Below are 22,570 nucleotides of genomic sequence, written 5' to 3' on the forward strand. Positions count from 1 at the left end.
TTTTCTTCACTTGGTGTCGCCCTTAAGGTGAGCTGAGTGGAGCCCAGAGCTGGACGGTGAACGTCGCTCTGTATCTTCCATTTGTATGAGTTGCATGGTTTGCAACATTTGATCATTTTTCAGCATTGAAGGCTGTTTTATACTTAACCAGATCTCATTATTTCTCAAGGTAATCGCAGTGAGGGCTATTGGCTTGGTCCCGAAACTAGTAAACGGACAAAGGTGGTGCACAGAAGGGAAAATGGGTTAACTACAACAACTGTGCAGAGGGAGGAGAATTATTTGTCATGCATTTTTCCTCTTAAACCCCAAAGTAAAACCCAGTGACACCATCTGGGCCGCTTTACTGATGAGCCGGTGGGCAGCCAGGAAAAATAATGACAATTGGATATTTTTCTTAGCAGAGCTATTTCTCTTATTTATCTGTCCCTTTAAAGCTACATTCACACAGCATCTTAATGCTCAATTCCAATTTTTTTTTCTGAAATCCTTTTTTTGTGATCATACTAATTAAGTCAGAATGCTATGAAACTTAGTAAATAATTTCCGATCCCAAAGCCTCCCCCCTGCGCGCAGAAGAACGTTGACATCACATAGCAACACATTTATGACGTAATTTATGAATTAAACTTTATTTAGCAATGGGTCACAGCAGGAGTGAGGTGCATGTGATGTGCTTTTTATGAGCGAAAACAACGAAATTGGGCTGTTCAGATTGCTGTGGGAAAATATGGGCCCAAAAAATCTGATTTGTGTTGCGTTTGCTTACTGTGAGTATAACCTAAGATACTGTCAGTTTGGGAGCTACCATTTGACCAAAACAACCTTGAAAAGCTTATAGTTGGTGAAGATCACTTCAATAGCTCACATCTTCTAGAAGTCTAGTTGGCAAACCTGCTGACCAGTAAATACGGAAAGACTTGACAAAGCCACATTAAAGAAAGTAAAGGCAGCAATGAAGAATGGTGTGAAATGTGCAAAGCTCACTGATTTTTATCAAGAGTAGAAGACTAGCACCTAGCGTAAAATATGAAGCTAATGTCGCCACAATAAGTAGCTAAGCTAAACAACAGCCTGAACTAAATTATATATTTAGGTGATGGCTAGAAATACATTTTTATGTATTTAAAATAGTCTAAATCCAGGGACATAAAGGTTGTTTCTATTTCTATTCATGTCATGAGGAGTGAATGCTGCAGTCCTGCTGGATTTCTTTTTAAAAAAATTATAATTAATTGAATTTTAATTAAAACGAATTAAAATTCGTTTTAATTAATTTTCAAAATTAATAAATTGAGTTTAATGCACTGGTCAATGACTAAGATAAATTAATACAAACATGCAACAAGGTTGGGTTTCAGTGTGATCTTTTATTTATTTCAAGATGTTGCACCACAGACTTTTCAAAACTGCAGCAGCTTACAAAGCGAAACATGAGCTGTCGACTGTTAGTATGTACCAAACAAGAAGCGCTTGACAAGAATAGTTTTTAAAATCAACTCTTCAATAAATATATAAATAGAAGACAATGGTTTCCTTCAGTATTTCTGTAAATCCTGTGTTGTCAGTTTTGTTCAGATGAACATGCATGAGAACCGGTCAGGTGTAGCTCCGCTCTGCAACCTCAGCACCTATAGGGCAGCGCAGGTTGTCCCATCTTCACCGGGTGGACCAACCCCAGCAGCACTCTCTCTCCCCAGTCCAACAGCTTGTTCAGAGTGATGCCGGATGGCGATAACAGGCCTTGTTCCTTCTCTTCAGCTCGGCTGCACCCACTGAGACGAGGACTTCGCTGTGGGTGGGGGTCGCTGTGGACAGGGGACGCTTTCACCACTGATTGTGGGCGGCTGCTCGCCGAAGAGGGCGGGCAGAATCCCAAGGGCGTCAATGAGAGCGTGAGGCTTTTACGCTTCTCCAGGACAGAAGTACAACCTGATGGGAATTGTAGTTGTCTGCACTTTGGTAGAGGATCTCTGGACTCACAGAGGCTCGATGCAGGAGCGTCACATAGCTTTTGGTTGCATCGTTGGTTTTGACACGCTGTCAGGTCAAAGGTCCAAGGTCCTCGCTTGTTACCGCTGTCGTCTAAGAGCGATTTTCTCGTCTGAATTATTGAGTCTTCTGTGGCGGTGTGGACGCAGTGGTTTCTGTTCTGACTGCGCAGTAATCCGGTCCCTCCGTTCTCTGTGGACGGCTGCTGATTCTCCTGCTGCTGCCTGGTCATATCACAGCTGGATGCCTTCTGGTCCAGGATGCCTTGGAAGTGCTGCAGCTGACCCAGGAAGTTGAAGTTTGGGGAAATGGAGGGCCTACGCTCTTTCACAAACCTTATGAGGGGACAGAAAAGATTTGGGTTAGACTGATTATATGCCACTAACTGGTGAACTTTTGCATCTAAATGTAGAATATCCAATATAAAAATGTAGACTACACCACTGGGTCAGAGCTACTGGTGGACCACATAATGACTCATATCTGCTCTGTAAATAACAGCATAATTGAAAAAGAAACAAACAGAGAAACGTAACTAGACAGACTGCGCAGAGCAGAGAGAATGGAGCTCCACTCAGCCCGTTGTGGGCCGAGATAAGTCCAAATTCTGCTTCTGTTCAGGAGATGCTGGCTAAATGCTTGACATCAAAAATAACAACTTTTTAAATCCACTGTTACTCCATGACAATATATTTTACAGGACAATAAATTGGCCCAGAAATGATTGCTATAAACAATAATGTTGTTTTTAGGCCATGTTCAAGTAATACATAGATAATGTTATAATAATGCAAGTTTGCCTCTCAAAGACCAATAAGCTTTAATTTTGTACAAACACAACAACCAAACAACAATAAATAAAAAGCAAATAAAATCTACACACAACCAAAACCATGCAAAAAATGGATTATGAAGTCTCTCTAAACAAGATTAACCTTCAAAAAGTATTAATAATAAGAATGGATATTATCAAGCTCATTTTAATTTGATTTTTAATTTTAATTGCTTATTGCAACAGGTTTATACTCCACGAACATGAATAAAATGCACTCCAAAGTTTCCTCCAACAGCATAGGTATTTTTTTTCCTTTTCTAAAATAAAATTCTCTGCTTACTTCAGACATCTTCACAGGTGCCTTAACCCAAGTCACCTGTGAATTTGTGAGCCAAATACAATGTGTGTAATTTGCAAGCAGTACCTGTATAAATGCTTAACTGTGTAGAGGTCTGGTAAAATGAGGTCCTACCACTCCCCATTAGTGGTTATTGTACCCAAGATCATATTACCATAATTTACTTTCTTTTTTGGGGGGGTTATTTGCAGAGTTTATTTGTAGGTTAAATTTTTTTTGTTTGTTTGTTTTTTAAACCAGAACAAGAGCAGCAGCAGGAAACAATGGAAAGATCTTTGTGTGCTTGCTAAACCGGGATAAATAAACTGTGAAAACAAACTCCAAGTTTTTTTTTTGAAATTGGATTTCTTTTGCCTGCGAACGAAACGTCACCAGAGTGCAGCAGTGGCTCCTGGTTTGAACTTCTATAACATGTCTGATTGTCACTCTATTCCTTGTTGTCGGACAAAGGACATTTTTCAAAACACATAGTTTAGGCATCTAAAGTAAGATAGTGCTACTTAATTGAAGCTCAAGGCCTGTGTGCTGCACCTGTAGGCGTGGTCCAGGTCCATTTCCAGGCTGTACATGATGTAGGCCACAGCCAGAGCCGGGGAGCGGGAGATTCCTGCAGCACAGTGCACCAACACCGAGGCCCCAGAGGACATGGCTGAATCTGCACACACAGCACCGTGGCACATAACAATCTTATTAGCATGGCTAATCCAGCTAGCGCAGTCAGGACTGAAGAACCAGTCAACTGCTAGCATTAACATGGTAGTGGAACAAAGAAAACTGTGAAGCAGATGTTTAGGATGAGAAATGCGGGGGGGGGGGTCCTGACCTATGAAGCTGAGAGCCTGGGGGATCCAGGGCAGCAGGTCGTCCCACAGGGAGTCATCGATGGGAATGCGCAGGAATCTGGAGCGAGGCAGGAAAGACGGCTGGGGGCTGCATCGGCTCACACTCAGCACGTAGGAAATACCCAGAGAGGCCAGTCGGTCCTGAACACACACATTTTCTAATGTTACTCTTTCTGAACTTTAATTCAGAAAACTGCTTCAGTCATTTTCTTAATATGTTCACATCATTCTCCATCAAAATATGAGAAATTCCAAAACACCAAGTTAATGTAGATTTTCTCCTCTGTGTGGTTTTGTTTACTTGTTTTAAAATGTTCATCTGGGGAGGCTGGAGTTCTATTTTTGTTGATTATTTATTTATTTATTTGATTTTTTTTTTTTTTTTGCTAAAATACACACAAGATGGAGTCAAGCAACTTTCAGCCATTACATTTTTGGCTTTAAAAAATTGAAATCAGATACGTATCATTATATTTTAGGCCGATCATTTAATCGGACTTTGAGATCATAGAGGTGAGACCAAGTTTCATCATAGTTTGTTTTTTTTTTTTTCTTTTTTTTCTCCGAAGAGTTTTTGCGGCGCTAGTGGCTCGTATTTTTTCCCACAGTAGGCAGACAGGAAGGAGGGTGAGGAGAGGGGGGAAGACATGCGGCAAGGGTCGTCGGGACCGGGAGTCGAACCCGCGACGTCCGCGTCGAGGACTAGGGCCTCCAAGCGTGGGGCGTGCTGACCCCCTGCACCACCACAGCACGCCCCCAAGTTTTATCATAGTTAACAAAAACTAACGAAATAAACTGAAACTGAGAACATTAACTGAACTAAATAAAAACAGTAATTAATGGGGGGAAATTATGACTAACTGGAACCATGTCATGGATTTATAAAACTTAAAAGTACTGAAATTATATGTACAATACCGTTCGTTTTCGTTTCTCCTTTTTTCAGCGGTTACCACTACTTAATCGGTTGAAAAGTTGAAGTAAGGGGATTTTCCGAACCGTCTTTAAATGCACCATCTGCGTACGCATGCTGATGCCCCGGTTACACCTCTGGGTCTGATTACAGGACGGAGAGCAGCTGTTGAGCAGAACTGAACGCTCTTCATCATGTTCAGCAACTAGTCATAGTCCTGTTTTTATTTTTTTGACCGTGTTGTATGACTAATCAATGGTTGAAAATCATAATTACAAAATTATGAATGAAGTCAGTTTCACTGAAGCGCATCACTGCTGGCTCTGACTACACATCCAAACAGACTTCTGTTCAAAGATTGCAGTCAATGTGGATTAGATGGTTGCTATTAGTTGTGCTTTTTTATCTTTATTTATCTTGCGATTTTGTAATGATATTTCCGGCTCCCTTTTCTGAATAAACTTTGAAACTGATCCACAGATGAAGGCATCCATTATTACTGCCGTTAACAATGACCTGCTGTATGTCTACCTTCTTCTGCACGTGCGGGTCGCTTCGGGGTTATAAACCACACAGAAGTTTGATTGTACTTGCATTAGTGACCAAGCAAATAAAAAACCGGAACTGAACGTCAAAGCCTGCTGTGTGACCATAGCCTATGATTCAAAGTGCCCCCTTCTGGCTGCCCCTTTAAGAACTTTGTGGATGCGCCGCTTGTAGCGGCACTAGGCACTGCGCAGAATCACTGTTATTTTGATTCTTACCTGCGTCACGTCGCGCTCCGCTCCGAGGTAGAGCCGCGGCAGGATGACGGACAGCTGGGGTCGCTCTGCCTCTGCGTCTCGGGACCAGACCATCTGCAGTGTCACAACATCTAAGTTAAATGGTGGCTTTTATTCTTCTTTTAAAAGCAGAATATTATTCATGCATCCTCTTCTTAGTCGCTAGGATTGTGAGTAGCATGAGTAAGTGACGCAATTCACGGTTTTCCTTCCTAGATCAGAAGGAGGATTATTGAGCTTTTCCTGTTGCTATCTTAGACAACAAGCAAATGATAAATAGCCACTGTTCTTTCTGCTGGTCATTTCCCTCATGCGCACAGATTATTTTTAAAACAAACATTGCTTACTGTGTGGAGCGTCTTCCTCTTGCAGTAGCAGAAGCCTCCTCTCTGTTTGCAGGCTGATGAACAAACTCACAGACCGCAGCAGCTGCCTAGAAACTGGCTCCTCTGACTCTGTTGTGCTTCTAAACGATGAGCTCATCCTCTTTCAACAAATAGAGCCGCTATGGGTGATGTCATCTTCAGCCTATCATCGTGCTTCCACACGCGCAGGCGCACCGTCTCATATTCTTGCAGGAAAGACTTAATCTGACAAACACCAGAGTCTAATTTATTGAATTTGGTTTTAGTTCTCTTCATCCCTTCCATCCCGCACGGATTTATGGAGCTGTGGAGCTCCTCATGCATCACACGCATTGGCATGCGCTTCATCTGACCATCCGACCATCCATTCTCATTTGTGGTTAAAAACAAGCCATGAAACTTAAAGCATAGATCTCCTATACATTCATCTCTCTCGACGAAGTTCCTAACCTGAAAATGTAATTAAAAATTAGCAAAAGAGCTTGAAATAACAATATTTTCCCGCAGTGTAAATATTCCTTCAATCAGTTTAATTTAGTGCGTCATATTTAAAAATACAGAACAGGTACCAATGCCTGCATATTAATGCTTATATTAAATGCCTCCTGCTGAGCAGGGGTGTATTCTTGAAGTTTCGAAAGAGGGTAAAATGGGAGCCAGTGGTTATCTTGGGGTGTCACAAAAAATAAAACTCAGGCAGAAAGAAGAATAAGTTTTAATAAAACTGAATGACCCAACATGGTCAAAGATTTACATAAACATAAATACACAAAATGCCTTTCTTACCAACTGAAGCTATTTCTTTTCTTTCTTAAGTTATTCATTAAAAATAGCATCCACACAAGACTGGAGAGCTACTGCACATCTGATTTCAAAGTCCTGTTCATCAAAGTCCTCACAATCATTAATCTTTACTGTCAGGCATTGATTAATGGCCGACATCACGGTCGTCTTCAGAAGCTGTAACCATAATAGTTGTAATTTATTGTATCTTTAAAATAAAATTCTGTGTGAACTGTGTGATGCTATACTGTCAAAGTGGACAAAGAATATCTGGGGAATTGTGTTCAACGTTTTGTTCAATATCTAAAAAAATTATTAAGGCAGCTCCCATTAATAAGTGTACCTCAGATGGCCAGAGAATGTATAGATTTGTAACTCTGCTCTAGTCAACCTATTTTTGCATAAACTTAACAGACCTGATAAATGAATTATCTGTCAGTGAGGTTCATGTAAATGTGTGCTCCTGTGCTTCAGCTTAACAGTGAAATTATTGTTACGAGTTGGACAAATACAACAGAATTTATACCATTTAGAATTTTTTTCTATGTGAGAGGCCACCACAGCCGGCCCAAGGCATAAGCCATCTAAGCAGCTGCTTAGGGCCAAGGGCCACTAAGGGGCCCCGAAGTGGAACAAAACAATGCTCCTGGGGGCCTCCTTCACTGGTGCAGAATATTGACTGTGCACACAGTAATACTGGGGTTTTACAGATGCCTTAGTTTTGGTTCTGCACTGGGTTAAGTTTTGTTATTCATTCTGGCACTGGGGTTTCCTCCACAGGTTACTGCTGTGTATGCTGGCAGCTAATGGTTATTATTAAACCAAGATAACAGCACAACAACGGAACTCCTTATTACCGCAACACAAACCACTGAAGCTTTGGACTACAGTGGTTTTGTGGTTTATCTCGTGTTGTATGTTTGTGTAGAACCATTGTGCTTATTCGCAACATGGCAGACAGCTTCAGTCAGCCCAACCATCTAGTATTTGATGGCAATACAGCGGAGAACTGGAGTGTATTTGAGCAGGAATACAAGTTGACCCAGAGGTGAAACCAGTAATTTACACAGCTCACTTCATTCCTGTAGCCATAAAAAACAAGGTCAAAGCTGTATTGGATAGGATAAAAGAAACAGGGGTAATCGCATCAGTATCTGGCACATCTGATTGGGTATCGTCCATGGTTGCCACCAATACAAAAGATCAGAATATGTTGAGTTTCAGACCTCAACGCTGCTCTCAAAAGACCACATCAATGGTGGCATGTCTAATGGTACTGTACAGTATTTTCAGTTTTAGATGCCAAGAACTCCTTCTGACAGATTTCACTGGACTGCCATTCATCCCTGCTCACCACTTTAAACATCTGTTTTGGTTGATGCAGGTTTCTACAGATGTCATTTGGCATTAGCTCTGCGAGTGAGGTGTTCCAGCACATCATGGAACAAATTTTCCATGGATATCCCAGTGCCATTATTGTGGACAACATACTCATTGGTGGCAAGGACATTAAGGATCATGATGCCATCCTAAGAAAAGTACTCAACTGAGCCACAGAGGTAAATCTAAGACTCAACCCTGAAGTTCAGACTGAACCAAGTTGGACATGTGTTTGTAAAAGCAGACCTATCAAAAACAAAGGAAACTAGAAATGTTGCATTTCCTGTGAAAATCCAAGTGTGAATGCTGCAGTTGGCGTTTGAAGCCAACTGCAAAAGACTGGAAGGAATGTAAGAAATAGGCAGAAGCACCACAAGAAATGATATCTGCCACAGAGGGGAGCTGGTCCTTTAGTTGGAACAGCAGTAGAAGTACCACATGGTAGATTAACTGCCATTGTTTCAAGCACTGCTGAATATATCTCAACATGAAGGTTATGTGGAGTTTGTGACAGGCTGACACTGTTTGCATTAGATTGTATTTTAATTTGACTTGAACAGTGTCCAAGTAATACAATCACATCATTTTGCAGAGTGAGCCATTTGTCTAAACTGCTAAAAATTTCAATAAAGATATTTTGGAAAAAAAAAAAAATCTTTATATTTTGTACACTATTTTTTTTAATGGTGTGGTGAAAAGTATTAATTTTTACACATGTGGAATAGGCCTAAAACTGCATGTATATTTTCTCAGTTTATACTATTTTGAAAGAAATGAGTTTGAAAACTTAGAGGTCCACCAGTGTAGTTATGACTGTAATAAAAGACAGGAGACAGACAGTCAGATATATGGCATAGTTTTACTTCACATTTTTCCATTACAGAGTAAATCTTAAGTCTAAACACAGGTATTGGACAGCTTCTTAACACCGATACATGAGGCTGCATTAGCTAGTGGATACTGCATAGACACACACACACAAACTCACTTACACACACTCACAAAAATGACTAAATTTTCCACTACAAAGTTCAATGTCCCACAACTGCTGTGCAGTCACAGAATGTAATGCGACCATGTGTTAGAAATGTCTTTAGGCCCCCCTCCCCCTGTTTACTATCACATACAACCATTCACACTCACACCAACTCCCCTGTAGCTGGAAAGGACTTTGGGGTGTCTCACATCCTGTCCTCTCCACAACATCAGTGCTTCAAAGTGACGGGAATCCCGGAGCAGAGCTGATAAAGCAATCTAAACTTCACAAAGATTTATTGTAGTGGTTGGTTCCACATCCCATTAAAACAGCAGAAATCCATCTGAGCAGGATTCGCTGATCAGCAGAAATATGGACTTGTGGAAATGTAAATGAGCCTCAACTTCCTAACTACACTGGGCTGCCAACACAAGGCTTTGTTTCAAAACAAAAAATATCCTCCATGTAAATGTTTGAGTAGTAATCCACATTTCATTCAACAACGTGTCACAGCCACAAGCAGGAGTAAAACGAAACCTCACCTCTCCCTGGTCTGCACACATTTCTCCTGCAAACGCAAAAACACAAACGGGAGATTTTTTTTTTTCTCTCTAAAATAAAGCTCCAGCTCTACAAGATTTAAGACAGCAGTGATGAGATGGAGGCAATAAACTTCCTCTCTGCCTCCTTGAGCTGTACGGTGAATGGGACCGTCTTATCTCTGCAATCTAGTGTCCGTTCTGTTAACCTTCAGCAAACAAAGGGAATGTGTCCAAAAATAAAGTGATTCACTGGCACATATTTACATACACGATAAGAACAAGTGCACAAGCTCACTGAAATGAAGGGTTAACTCCGAGCGGGGCTGGATGAAAGGAATGAACAGGAGGATCCCAACACGTTAAGTGCATTTTTTATTTATTTTTTTTTGGCAGGAATGCTCAATTTTCCTTTTGCAGCTTTGACCGCAGGGAATAGCGTGTGCAAGTTGGGTGTAGTAGTGAATGGGTGTGCCATTAATAGCTACTCCCACTTGTCTTCAAGGAATGTTGCACATATCTTTTCCAAAGCGGCCAGGATGAGCAGAATGAGAACCCCAGCCCAACCACAGGACACACAAACACACACACACTGTCCTTTCACACTCGTGGCCATACACACACCAGCTACACAGGTAAACCAACAAAAACTAGATCGTAGCATCATGTTAATAAACAAGTAAAAGATGAACTGGAATCAGAATCTGGGACAAGGATAATGACAATAATATTGCTGCAGGCAGCGACAGCACTTTCCCTTATGTAGGTTACACCTTTTTTTATCCCCCACCCCCAACTTAAAGACTCTTTGCTGGAGGCAGGAGGACAGGTGTGGGAGGGGTGCTGTAGAGAGAGAGGTCGCTGGTGGGGTGGGGGACGGTGGGAGTACTGGTCAGGGCCTGGACTCTAGAACTGCTGGGCCAGCAGCTCACAGAGACGCTTGGACACGGAATCTTTGCTGCAGCGCAGAGTCAGGCGATACATCTGTAGAGACACAGGTGAATATAGTGACCAAGCTGAAGGAAATGGAACAGGTCACATGACCCCATCTGGGATCCCTCTGGTACTACTATCTCAGGTATCTGCAGGTATCAGCAAGACAAATTCAAGACTTTTCAAAACCACCATGAAAGAAATTTAAGACTAAAAAATTGTAAATATAGGGGATGGTTGGGGGTTCCTGCTGCATTACAATCAAGTATAGCAAAAATATGGCTCACTACATTAACTCCTGTAATGTCAAGCTTAAATAACACATAAATACCCTTACAAAAGTTTTTAACTCCTAGATCAAAAAATTAATTCAAGAGCAATATCTTGTTATAACTACAAACTTTCCCGTTATAACAAGATTTAAATGGAAATGCAAGACGTGTTCAAACAAGAAGGTTTTTCATTGTGACAAAATCCCACTGACAGATTACGACCTGCGTAGGGGATGCCTCCGACTCTCCTCCATCCTTTTCAGTTTTACTATTTCAACTTATATTATTTAACAATTATTTCATATTTGGTTTTATCTGGTTCTGAATTTCAATCCAAACTCAGACAGTTATGGGTGTTTTCACACCTGGTAGTCCGCTAGATTGTTCGATTGGGGACCAAAATTTCAACATTTGTTACATTTTCAGCTGCTGCTGTTCACCCTCACACTGCACTGTGTCAAACTATCCAAACTAATTGGTAAAAAGCTACCCCTCAAACCCCTTGACTGTGGTGGCCCTGCACCAAGAACTACAAAAGGAAACAACACAAACCTCTGAAAAAGATCAGCGCAACTTCCTTCTTCAAAAATGTAAACATAAATGGAGCGGTATCAGATTTTAGTGGTTAAACGATTTCTCCATTGATATACATTACTAGTGGGGGGAGAAGCAGGACTTCATAATTGTCTTTATTCATGCTTAACTGATGAACAAGCTTCCAGTCACTAGGTGGCAGCAGTGTTCAAACTGATCAACAGCCTGCCTGTTCAAACCAGTAGAAGTAGCTACACAGCACAATTGTAAATGGAGCAGAGGATATTTTGAAATATATCTACCGTCAGAGGAGAGTGGAGAGATTTCTTTGTCAAATACAAAAATAAAGTCATAACATTATGAGAAGAAAGTCATACAAGTAGAAAAGATGAAATATTAATGGAAGAAAGTCGTTAAACTAGGAGTAAAAAGTAATTTTAATTAAAAAAAACATTCCTCAGAAGTTGTTTTGAAAACACTTGCTGTATTTAGTCAAATTGAATGAATGAAAGTGACAAGTCTTTTTGGGCAAAAGATCACTGCATGTTTGTGGCCCTACTTAATAATATAGTGTAAAATGAAAGATGTACCATACATTTCCCTTTTATAAAGATATACTTTTGTAATTTCAAATCTCTTCTAAAATATTACAAAAGTGTAGAGAGAGAGGTCGCTGGTGGGAGGTCGTTTGACCTTTTTGTTGGCAGGTCAAACTGATCTAGTCTGGAACTGCTGCCAGGGGGCACACCAAATTATTCCAATGGACACAAAAGGATCCTAATCCCCATTTTGGACCCCACTGTCCTACAGTGAGCATAACAGAGAAGTGATATGAAAGAGAAGCACGAGATTCCAAGGTTAACAAGAGACTATGATGTTCTGGATGCTCATACCTGAGCCTGAGCGTTTGGCTCCAGTCTTAGCAGACAGCCGACCTGCTGGCTCTTGGTCTGGATGACTCCAGCACAAACATAGTTCTCAGGGTTGGGGTCAACGTTGTCCAATAGGGCCATTCCTAACCCCAGCAGCTGTGAGCAAACAGAGCAGTAACATTAACACACAAGGCATGATTTAGATAACTCCCAAAGAAACCAGGGATACCTTTCTACACCATCTGAAACACTTCTATCAAACCCTACCTTTGCTTTGATTACTTCGGTATCCATGCTGTGGTTGGCCTTGAATATCTTTTGTGCTTCTTGTTGAGGCCTGAAGAGAGACATATTTCAGCAACAAGGCACATCAAAGTGTTCTACATTGTTAAAACAGTACAATTCATACAATTGACTGTATTGCCATACAGTCAATTGTGAAAACCAATAGCAGGCATTGTATTTCGCCAAATGCCATAATTAAAATCATCAATACACATCCAATATATTGGTCAATGTTCCATTGATTATGGTTCAAATCTAATTAGTTCACCTTAATTAAAATATGCAAACTCATTGCCTCAAAAAAACTTAAAGGAAAGTAAGGAAACCACTTATTTTTAGTAAGGAATACTCAATCAAATACAACTTACAAAAAATAACTAAGTTCATGTAACTTAAATTAAACAAACCAGGTTTCTTGACTGAGGCCTCCATACATGAGTTGTGCTTTATCCCTGCCCCACCGTAACAGACCTCAGTAATTCCTTCCCACTTGAAAGAATTACTGATTACGGTACATCAAATATTATATATGTATTCAAAAAATATTCAGTTTGATAAAATATACAATAAAGATTAAATCACTCTCACTCTTAGCCATCACTGTCTTTTGCAGGTGTCTCTTGTGCTTCAGATTTACAGGAATACCAGAAACACAATACAAAGGTTCTGGATGTGGACTTATGCATGTAAACAAATTCAATTGATTGTGTTAATGCCTACCATCAGCCCCACCAACCCCCAAAAAACTAAAAAACACATCAAGTTAGTTGGCTGTAGCCAAGCTTAAGATAAAATGATACATGGAGACTTCTGATGTTCTGTTATGTAAATGCGCTCTTATTCATGGAAACACCAGGATTATCTCTTTACCATGAGTCAGATGAGATAAATCACTGGCTCTAGAAAAGAAAAGCTTCAAGTAAAGCATTTGTATTTGGATGGATGCAGTGTTGAGCCAAAGTACTTGGAAAAAAACGCACAATTATCAAAAACTTACTTTTTCTAAATTAATACAACTCAAGCAGAATGAGTTGGAGAGACTTTTCAACTACAAATTCCAAGTATCTTACTCAAAGTGTTAATAGTAATTTGATGAAAACTGATTTTAGTCAGTTTACTATTTCCAATTAAATTCAATTTAGCATTTACAGTGCATGTTTTTAGTCTTAATTTAAAGGAACTCAGTGTTTCAGCTTTTTTTCGTGACATTTGTTCAGGATTTGCACAGAAGCTGAATGCTGCTTCTTCATGTTTGGTTCTGAGGATGCAAAGCAGAACCAGAACTAGAAGATCTGAGTGGTCCAGTTGATACAACAGCAGTAGTTCTGTCGATTCAACAGCACTGCACAGACTGCTCCAAAGAAAACTAAATTTGGCCCACTGGCAGACGAGGACAGAATTTTCACAAATCGACAGTTGGTGGCAGCTGCCTAAAAATTATCTGCCTATTTTTAGGCAGATAATTTTTAGGCAGCAAAACTTTTCTACAGCATTGACTGTAATTAATAGACACAGAGGTAAAGCTGAACTGTAAATCACAGATTGACTCAGGCCAATAGCCAATATGACTGGAGAGCCTAGGGAAGCGAGTCACACCCATCACACACACTCACTGGCTGAGCTGTTTCCAGCGCTGGAAGAAGTCTTGAGAGGCCATCTCAGTCGGCTGGAAGAACTTATTGATGGTGACCGGCAGTTTGAGAGTCAGGTTCTGCAGAGCTCCTCCATATCTGGCAGTAGAAATAACAACCCCCATAAGTTTAAAACATCATAGATGTGCTGGATAAAAAGAAAAGAAAAACCAAGAGTTTCTTAAAGCACGGAGGGGAGAAAACTCAGTTTTTCTGAGATGTCTCATCCATGCTAGTTAACAACCTCTACTTCCTGTTTATTACGGCCATGCATAGCATCAACAACTGACAAAATTATGCCCCATGTAGACTGGTTGATTCACTCCAACCCAGTAGATGGAAACAAGCTTAATTTGCTTTTTTTTATTTTGACAACATTTCAAAAGTTTGCTTAAAATTCACAAGACAACTGGATGGAAATTAGGTCATATATGCAACCAAGTTCAGGGTTTCCCCCAGAAAACTTGCTAAGCCCGTTGGTCGGGGCGCCGAGGTGGTCCACCGGCAGCCCACCGTGTTTTGTAGTAAAAGATGTTAAGTTGACAGGAAATTAACCAGTAATGTAAAAATATTACTGGGTAAATATATGTTGCGGGAAGTGAGATGCTATTTAAACCTACAACTAGTCTGAAAAACAACAAATCAAAGAAATACAATTAAAATGAATATTAATTATTTGCACTTTTGTTTAATCCACATTAAGTCAGCAGCTCCAGAAGGCCCCAGGGTTCAGGGGCCCATAAATGCTAATATTTTAAACACAGACCACAGATACATACATAAATGTAACATTTGTTTATTGAGATTATCAATGCTGCAGAATTTGATTTAATAGTTTCAGCATACATAAATTCAAATATTTTAAATTGTTTAACATTTAAATGCAAGATTTTAAGGAGCTGGCAAGTTTACTTTGTAAAACTTCAAATTGTTTTGTTAGCACAGCAACAATCTGATGCCTTGAGTTTAATCTTTGACAATGAACTTTGTTTGTTCACAAACACAAATTAGTAAACTGCAATTATGACTTATTCCTTTTTAGGTTGGCAAATTAAACTACTTCCTCTCTCCCAGATTTAACTAAATCTAATGCAGAAGCTGTTAGAGGTGCTGATGTTTTTAGCAGCAAGAGGGGCCCCCCAAGTCAGATTCTGCTCCAGGTATGATGAGTTAAACCTGCTGCATTGCGCAGAGATGTGCAACAAATGGGAGATTTAATTCAATACTGCTAATGTGGCTTTAGTAGCTCTTCCATTTTGTGTCTGTTGAGTTTTTAATAAGAGTCACAAAAACTGTTCTGACTCAAGTTTATGGGACGAGTTTTCCTGATCTTCATGCCACCGTGCGCATCAACTCTGGCTTACTAAATGGACAAACCATTTCATATGGTTTGTTGCATCGCGTAACCGGAAAAACAATACTAAAATAACTGGGCCGAACCTGCATGATGGTTAGGGCTGGTTCGTTAAACACTAACGCACCGGCCAACCGGGAACACATATATAAACTTTATCAGTACAGACAGAGCCACACGCTGGGCAGCGTGTTGAGATGTAAACGCCGTACATTATTCCTTTTTCACAAATATAAATCATTCTCACTGCTCCATCAACGCACTCCTCTGAAATCGCAACAAGTTATTCTTATGGTTCACATAGAGTTGTGCAACCAGAGCTAATGCGGTGAGGTTTAAACTCCTACCTTGATATCTCCAAAGAAACATAATTCCTCACAGGAAGTTGATGTAAATATCCATACAAGTGAGCGTGCGTCCAGTTTGAGTGAAAAGAGGCGTGGTCCGCGCCGAGATAAACTTCATCAAGCAGCGGCGGCGCGCGAGGCAACGTGCAGAGGCGACAGAAGTGTTATTGGTCCGCTCTCTGCCTTTAAATCCATAAAGTATAAAACTATCTTCTATAAACCTATATTTTAGGAATAAATCTGCTCCACCAGTGAAACGCTCAGAGCAACAAAGATGCTTGCAGTCCAGCTTAAATAATAATTTAAAAATGGTAAGCGATTTTTTTTCTTCTTAGTATTATTTTCCTAAAAACATAACCAAGCAACACTTAGCCAGGCGGGGGTCGTAGTAAAGCATGGCGGGCTGCCAGGCTTATAATACAATGGGGGAAACCCTGAAGCTGGTTGCAGATAAAACCCATTTTAGCGCATGATGCTCATGTCTGACATTTATGTTAAAAAGTAAATCTAAATCTTTGCTTTCACAGAATTTTGAGGTCAGCAATATTTGTATTCACTAGTTATTTAATGACTAAAGAGTAACAGTTTTATCATTCTCGATGCTTCAGCTACTACACCTAAACCAAACTGTGACTGTCAACATACCAGTTTGCTAGCTAGTGGAAAAGAAGTCAAAGCTTACCTGAACTTGATGTTGAGAAGTGGAGCATCGGAGAAGTCTGTCAGGCACTCGATGTTCAGGACCTGCTGGATTTGTGCTCCACCCTCCACTAGTGGTTCCACTGGTTTGCTCTGAACGTTGAGCTGTAGACAGTTGTCAAGGACTTCCAACTACATACTTGAGTCAGCCTGCTGTTAATGTCCCGACATGGAGAAGAATGATAGCTACACATTTGAGGAGCATAACTGGCATTTTTATCTGTGTGTTTGTAAAGAGAGGGTGATCCAGTTTCAACTGGATGCTCTTCTTCAGCTTTCTTCTTCTACAGAAACTTTAACAAAGAATGATCATTTAATAGATGTAATTAATAGTGTTAATTAATTTAAAGCATTTAAAACTGTGTATTCTGGTAACCTATTCCAAGGATATGAGTCTGAAGCTCTCCGGGACAGCTCACTGTGGTGGTAAAGCTGGCGAACTGTACTGATGTTTTGTTACCATAGAACAAATACATTCTCCCTGAGGAAGGAGAACACATTCACTGTTAACATGGAGAGGGAACAAAGAGATTTAAACTCAGCAGGCAAAGTTTCACACATTAACTGAGCCAAATTCATAGGAATCCTTGCAAAGATTTTCATTTCTGCAGTATGTAGACTGGGGGTTGCATGGCTTCATATTTTTAAAATTGACAGAAACATGATAAAAGTCGAGTCAACGACTAGTTGCACTGACATCAGGAATACTTCACAGCAACTTACATTATTTACTAGCAAAATTAACAGCAAATATTAATAAAAAAAGTTTATAATAAGTCTATTATACAGAATTAAAAGAACAAGAATCAGAACATTATCTTGGACTTCTTTGTCAGCAGCAGAGCAGAAAGGGTCCCAAAAATTGCACAAAGTTGGGTTTGTTTGTTTTTTTCCTCCCTCGAACTGATGATACTAATGATCGCATATTCTCATTTTGGATAGCTGCACATATAAGAGTCAAATTATTATATTGACCATGATTGTGCTTTTGGAATATCATAAACCAAGCTTATTATGTACGCAGTCCGTTTGACTGCAGTTTGTGGTTACAAACTCCTTTACAGCTGGTGGTTTCTCGTTGTACCATAGTCCTGTGATGGGTTTTTTAGTTGGAGAAAGCAGTTTTACACGGTACTTATCATATTTTTGAATTGTCATGTGCAACACACCCCAAATAGTGTCCTACATGATCTGGGTATTCCATATCCTATTTTTTTTCAAAGTAAAACATATGTTATACCAGTATCCAGTTAACTTTTGACAGAATTAGAATATTTGTGTCTATCTGACCAGAGTCAGATAGATAGAGGCCTTGGGACCTTCTCTTCCCAATCTTCTTTCTTCAATAAGTTTTTAAAAATCAACTCCCTTGTGACCAACTACCTTTGGAACACAAAAATAATGTTTATCTTTCTCTGTATTAGAATGTTGGAACAACTGTATTAGACACAGACGTTAGGCATTTTGATGCTGGATCAACAGATGTAAATGGGCTGCATTTATATCCTGACCCCCAACTGCATTGCGTGACGTCGGTACTACGTCATCTGCGACCCAGCATTAGGGTTCCATTGATGTCAAGGTGACAGCGAAACAATCCACCCAATATGATGGAACATGTTAATGAACATAAAGCATCGCATATTGATGCAGAGTAAACTCACCTAGGTTCTGTCTGTACTCTGACTTGATGCCAATCTGCAGAAGTTGATTTTCGAACAGAACCCCATTGTTCTTGCAGACAAACCTAGAGGGAGACAATTCATTTGTTAAAATGTACTTTCATGTTTACTTCACCAAGTGTTTTTATTGTATCCCTGATATGGATGCTGTAATCTTTCAGACAGCAGTCCACCAGAGGACAGTGTTGCAGAATGTGGTAATCATAGCTTCAGTTGCTATTTATCTACACTAAAGCGGAGGGCAAAAAAATCTAAGAAAAACTGAATAATTGACAACAGTCAAACAACTTAAATAGAAGTAAATTTAAGCGAAAATGATGAGAATTATTGTTTTACTTTAAAGAATTTGGATCAATTTTATCTTGAATATGAAATTAAAACTGGACAGCAAAAGGTGGACAAGTAAGAGATATAAGGTGCAGCCCTAATGCCTGGTTCACACGGCAAGAATTCAAAATTGCACATTTTCAAAACATGATTTTTTAAAATGCGACAATAAAAAAAGAATCTTAGCTACAACAGGTTTGGTCGTACAGTGTGTGGTTTCCAGGTGATTTCACTCACCAACGTTCAGATGTCTAGCAGAGAATCCCATAGAAAATCGATTATGGTTTTTTTTTTTAAGGGATAAAAAAATGATACAAAAAGAACAGTGTTGCAGTAAAGAAGTGGGGATGGCAGTGCTCAACTTGTTACACTACCAAAGTGAGGTGAGTCCTGTTTTTTCTTTTTGTCCACAGCAACGCCAGAAAAAAGAGTAGCCATAACAGTTGTTCTGTGTTTTGGATTCCTGTCTGTGTTTATATTGCCTTGCTTTCCGATTAGCTGCACGTCACATTCAACATGTTGCATTATTGGTCAAGCCAATCCATTACACTGAATATCCCCCATTTTAGATTGATGCAGTCCAGACGTCTTTCTGATCGGACCAGATCACTCTTAACACACCGTACACACTAGGAATATCTCTTAAGGTTATCCTAAGAATCATCCTGAAAATCAGGGTGTTCTTAAGATTGTCTGAAGGGGAGAAGCTGCACAAAAATTGGCAAATCTTGCCGGGTGAACTGGGCATAAACTACATAGCGGTAATTGGAATTACAAGTGAAGTTGTGGTGGAATATTGGCAAACAAAGCATCTAAAAGACGGGTTAGAACCCTGCCTAAAAGATGATTACTGAACACTGCAAAATGTACAGAAGACAACCTTACTTGTTAAGAAGCTCCTCTGCTTCAGATAAAGGAGGAGCAGGATCCTCAGAGGGAGGAGCAGAGCTGAGAGACCACAGGACAGCACAGGGATGAACAGGCAGCCCAGAGATGAGCAAACAGGATAATCCAAAAACAAGACGAAGAAGAGATGGGAGATCACAAAGCCATTGTTTTAACAGGACAGCAACAAAGAATCGAGAGGAGCCACAGGAGGGGAAGACAGAGGGACAAGGGAATAAAATGCAGAGGTTGTTAGTAAAAGCATTTTATGACATAATTAAACCCATTTAGTTAAATAGTTGTGCAACCCATTGGCATGTACTCTACATATGTCTGGTAAGTCTCTCAAGCTTTACAGCTGTGCTGAAGCAAATGGAAAAGGAATGAAAGGAATAGATATTGTTTGAGTCATTAATTCTGCATTCTATATGCAGACTTCCCTCTACTGTGATAGCGTTCAAAGTTTCATGCCATGAACTGCATTTTAAAAAGAAAAAAACATGCAGGTGTCTCCATAGCTATTGCTGGATTTCAAGCAATTCATTCTTCTGTTTACTGTGTGATTGCCTGATTAGAGAGGACAAGAATCTTTTAGACTTAGTAGGAAAATGGGATTAATAAAGCAATGAAAACAGCTAATGCATAAATAAGCATGAAGAACTAAAGATTAAAGAGGTCTACCAATACGAGTCCTTTCATTTTTGATGGGATACAAATATTTAAAATGCAACATGGCTAGTACCTATAGTAGCTATTTTTCTGCCCTTTTGTCTCATTCTCAATTGTTTTAGCCTGTTATTAAAATTTTGTTGCCATCTTTCAGATGAAACATGGAGACTTCTGATGTTCTGTTATGCAAATGCGCTCTTATTCATGGAAACACCAGGATTATCTCTTTACCACAAGTCAGATGAGATAAATCACTGGCTCTAGAAAAGAAAAGAAAAGCTTCAAGTAAAGCATTTGTATTTGGATGGATGCAGTGTTGAGCCAAAGTACTTGGAAAAAAACCCCCGCACAATTATCAAAAACTTACTTTTTCTAAATTAATACAACCCAAGTAGAATGAGTTGGAGAGACTTTTCAACTACAAATTCCAAATGACTTACTCAAAGTGAGTGTTAATAGTAATTTGATGAAAACTGATTTAAGTCATTTTACTATTTACAGTTTCCAGTTCCACTGATACAAACCAAAATAAAAACCCTAGGAGAAATGCTTTGTCAGTTTGAGAGATGTTTCTACTTTGTAAACAGTGTGTCTAGCTGCTGAACTTCTCTCTGATATGATTGACCTTTGTTAACTTCTAAAAGAGCCCAGCAGCATTAAATTGTAATTTGACTCCACCGTGTCTCCTAAATCTTTCCAACAGCTATATCTTCTTAATACATCAGCCGATCTGCACCAGATTTTTTTTTTGTGCGTCATCAGGGAGCACTGCTCAACACATTGGTGTGCAAACTGCACAAGAGCGTTGACTACGGTGAGTGGGTGGCGTTGCTGGAGCTCCTGCGGTCGCCATGAGGCTGGAGGGCCTCCAATGCTGCTTGCAACTTTAATTTTAATTGTATTTTTTTATATTAAACTATTTAAACCAACAACTACATAGTTGTTGGTTTAAATAACATTTCACTGACAATGTCTTCCTGTATTATATATAATTACTCTAATATTTTACATTTTCTGTCAACTTAACGTCTTTTAATACGAAAACACGGTGGGTCGCTGGTGGACTGTCTCCGTGCCCCGACCACCGGGCTTAGCTAGTTTTCTGGAGGAAACCCCGTAGTTGCCTTAAAAAGTAACTTCATCTATGATAACTCCTTGAAAACTTAAACTTTGTTACTTTACTGATTACTTGATTTTAAAAGCAACTTTGTTAGATTACAAGTTACTTTATTAGTTAGTTTCAGCAGTTGCCTACAACAGTTGGGGAACATGATGGAATGGATAATATTGGGTGTTTTCATATTTGCCATATTATAATTTATAATATGAGAAAAATATCTTGTTGTACTAGCAGATTATTTCACTTGTAACTAGTACTATTTCATCAAAATCAACAATTTCTTGACTTGGAACCAGCCCGTATTTTCTACTGAAAAGTGACTTGTACGTTAGTACACTTGAATTAAAACAAAACTACGATATTTCCACTAGAAACTAGACCAATAAAACTTGATGAGATTGTGTTTTTTACCATGTACCACACCATGCATGACTTTCCACAAAACTCCTTACACCATCAACTTAGCTATTTTTAAATTTGAAAAAAAGAGAGTAACAAAGACATATTGTTACATATATTGTTTGAGAAAAAAAAAAGAAAAAAAAAAACAATAAAACTTTGTGTAACTGGTGTCCAAAATGTGTCAGATGGAAAGAAGTGCAACCAAAAACAATTAACCAAAGGTTTTCTTTCATGACAGCTGATTATGGCAATGTTGCTGTTCAGAGGGAATAACCATCACCACATCAGATGTCTAAATAAAGCTAATGTGCTGTAAGGCTTGCCACTCAGTAAGACAGCATAATTATACAGGCTAGTTTAACAATATGAATTGACGAGGTGCCACGTTTGTATTTCTTGATTAAGTCTACTACAGGGACCTTACTCCGAGTCACCAGAACCCTCCACCAAAAGAGGATCGGAGGTCTCAGGGGGTTGTTCCAGATCTCTGTCAGTATACAATCACGATAGAGGACAGGGAACAAACACACAGTCAAGTCAAAACACACACACACACACACACAAAGAGGGAAATAAGAGAAAGGGGAAGGAGAGAAAAAGACGAAAGACAGTCACATACAGAGCAAGATAACAAATCAACAAGTGTTACAGATCTGCCAACCCTGAAGTCTAAATCAGTGATCCGTCCTCCAATCAGATTGCTACAGAAAAGTTTCTCTTTTGTCCTAAGGTTTACCTTACAAGACCTCAAGTTGAAGAAAAATAAAATGAGTCCTGACAGAGAACTTTATGTTGAAGGTATTTCAGTTTTCTGGCCAGTATAGGAGACTAGTATCATAGGTCTCTGATTAAA

At 39.5% G+C, this 22,570-nt stretch overlaps 2 protein-coding genes and 1 long non-coding RNA gene across 5 annotated transcripts in view; 1 reads left to right on the forward strand and 2 right to left on the reverse strand.

The window, feature by feature from the left end:
• Positions 1-1,350: 1,350 nt before the first annotated feature.
• On the reverse strand, positions 1,351-6,167 carry LOC116734831 (dual specificity protein phosphatase 16). Its single transcript, XM_032586351.1, has 5 exons — positions 6,010-6,167; positions 5,645-5,737; positions 3,949-4,108; positions 3,657-3,780; positions 1,351-2,327 (listed from the first exon to the last, which is right to left on the reverse strand). The coding sequence occupies exons 2-5, from the start codon at positions 5,735-5,737 to the stop codon at positions 1,625-1,627; spliced, it is 1,080 nt and encodes a 359-aa protein (XP_032442242.1). The 5' UTR covers positions 6,010-6,167; the 3' UTR covers positions 1,351-1,624.
• Positions 5,744-9,213, forward strand: LOC116734833 (uncharacterized). Its single transcript, XR_004342270.1, has 2 exons — positions 5,744-5,845; positions 8,195-9,213. It is a non-coding gene; the product is annotated as an uncharacterized LOC116734833 (long non-coding RNA).
• Positions 9,031-22,570, reverse strand: part of ap2a1 (adaptor related protein complex 2 subunit alpha 1) — a 33,654-nt gene continuing 20,114 nt past the window's right edge. The window contains exons 14-22 of one of the 3 annotated variants that reach the window (XM_032586348.1): positions 22,142-22,204; positions 19,527-19,589; positions 18,297-18,379; positions 17,024-17,113; positions 16,616-16,739; positions 14,215-14,331; positions 12,584-12,653; positions 12,338-12,472; positions 9,031-10,689 (exon numbers count right to left, since the gene is read on the reverse strand). In XM_032586348.1, coding sequence (XP_032442239.1) covers positions 10,612-10,689; positions 12,338-12,472; positions 12,584-12,653; positions 14,215-14,331; positions 16,616-16,739; positions 17,024-17,113; positions 18,297-18,379; positions 19,527-19,589; positions 22,142-22,204 — 823 coding nt within the window. In that variant the 3' untranslated portion in view covers positions 9,031-10,611. The remainder of the gene's footprint in view (positions 10,690-12,337; positions 12,473-12,583; positions 12,654-14,214; positions 14,332-16,615; positions 16,740-17,023; positions 17,114-18,296; positions 18,380-19,526; positions 19,590-22,141; positions 22,205-22,570) is intronic. The other 2 variants (XM_032586349.1, XM_032586350.1) reach the window with 2 other exon arrangements.

The sequence above is a fragment of the Xiphophorus hellerii genome, chromosome 16, assembly GCF_003331165.1.
Source record: "Xiphophorus hellerii strain 12219 chromosome 16, Xiphophorus_hellerii-4.1, whole genome shotgun sequence".
Lineage (NCBI taxonomy): Eukaryota > Metazoa > Chordata > Actinopteri > Cyprinodontiformes > Poeciliidae > Xiphophorus > Xiphophorus hellerii.

Bases quoted from the DNA above. Each gene is read 5' to 3' on its own strand.
- LOC116734831 (XM_032586351.1), bottom strand. From the start codon at position 5,737: ATGGTCTGGTCCCGAGACGCAGAGGCAGAGCGACCCCAGCTGTCCGTC. The intron at 3,781-3,948 runs GTCAGGACCCCC...CTGTGTGTGCAG, and splicing joins CCAGGCTCTCAGCTTCATAG to ATTCAGCCATGTCCTCTGGG. The intron at 2,328-3,656 runs GTGCAGCACACA...TCCCCTCATAAG, and splicing joins GACCTGGACCACGCCTACAG to GTTTGTGAAAGAGCGTAGGC.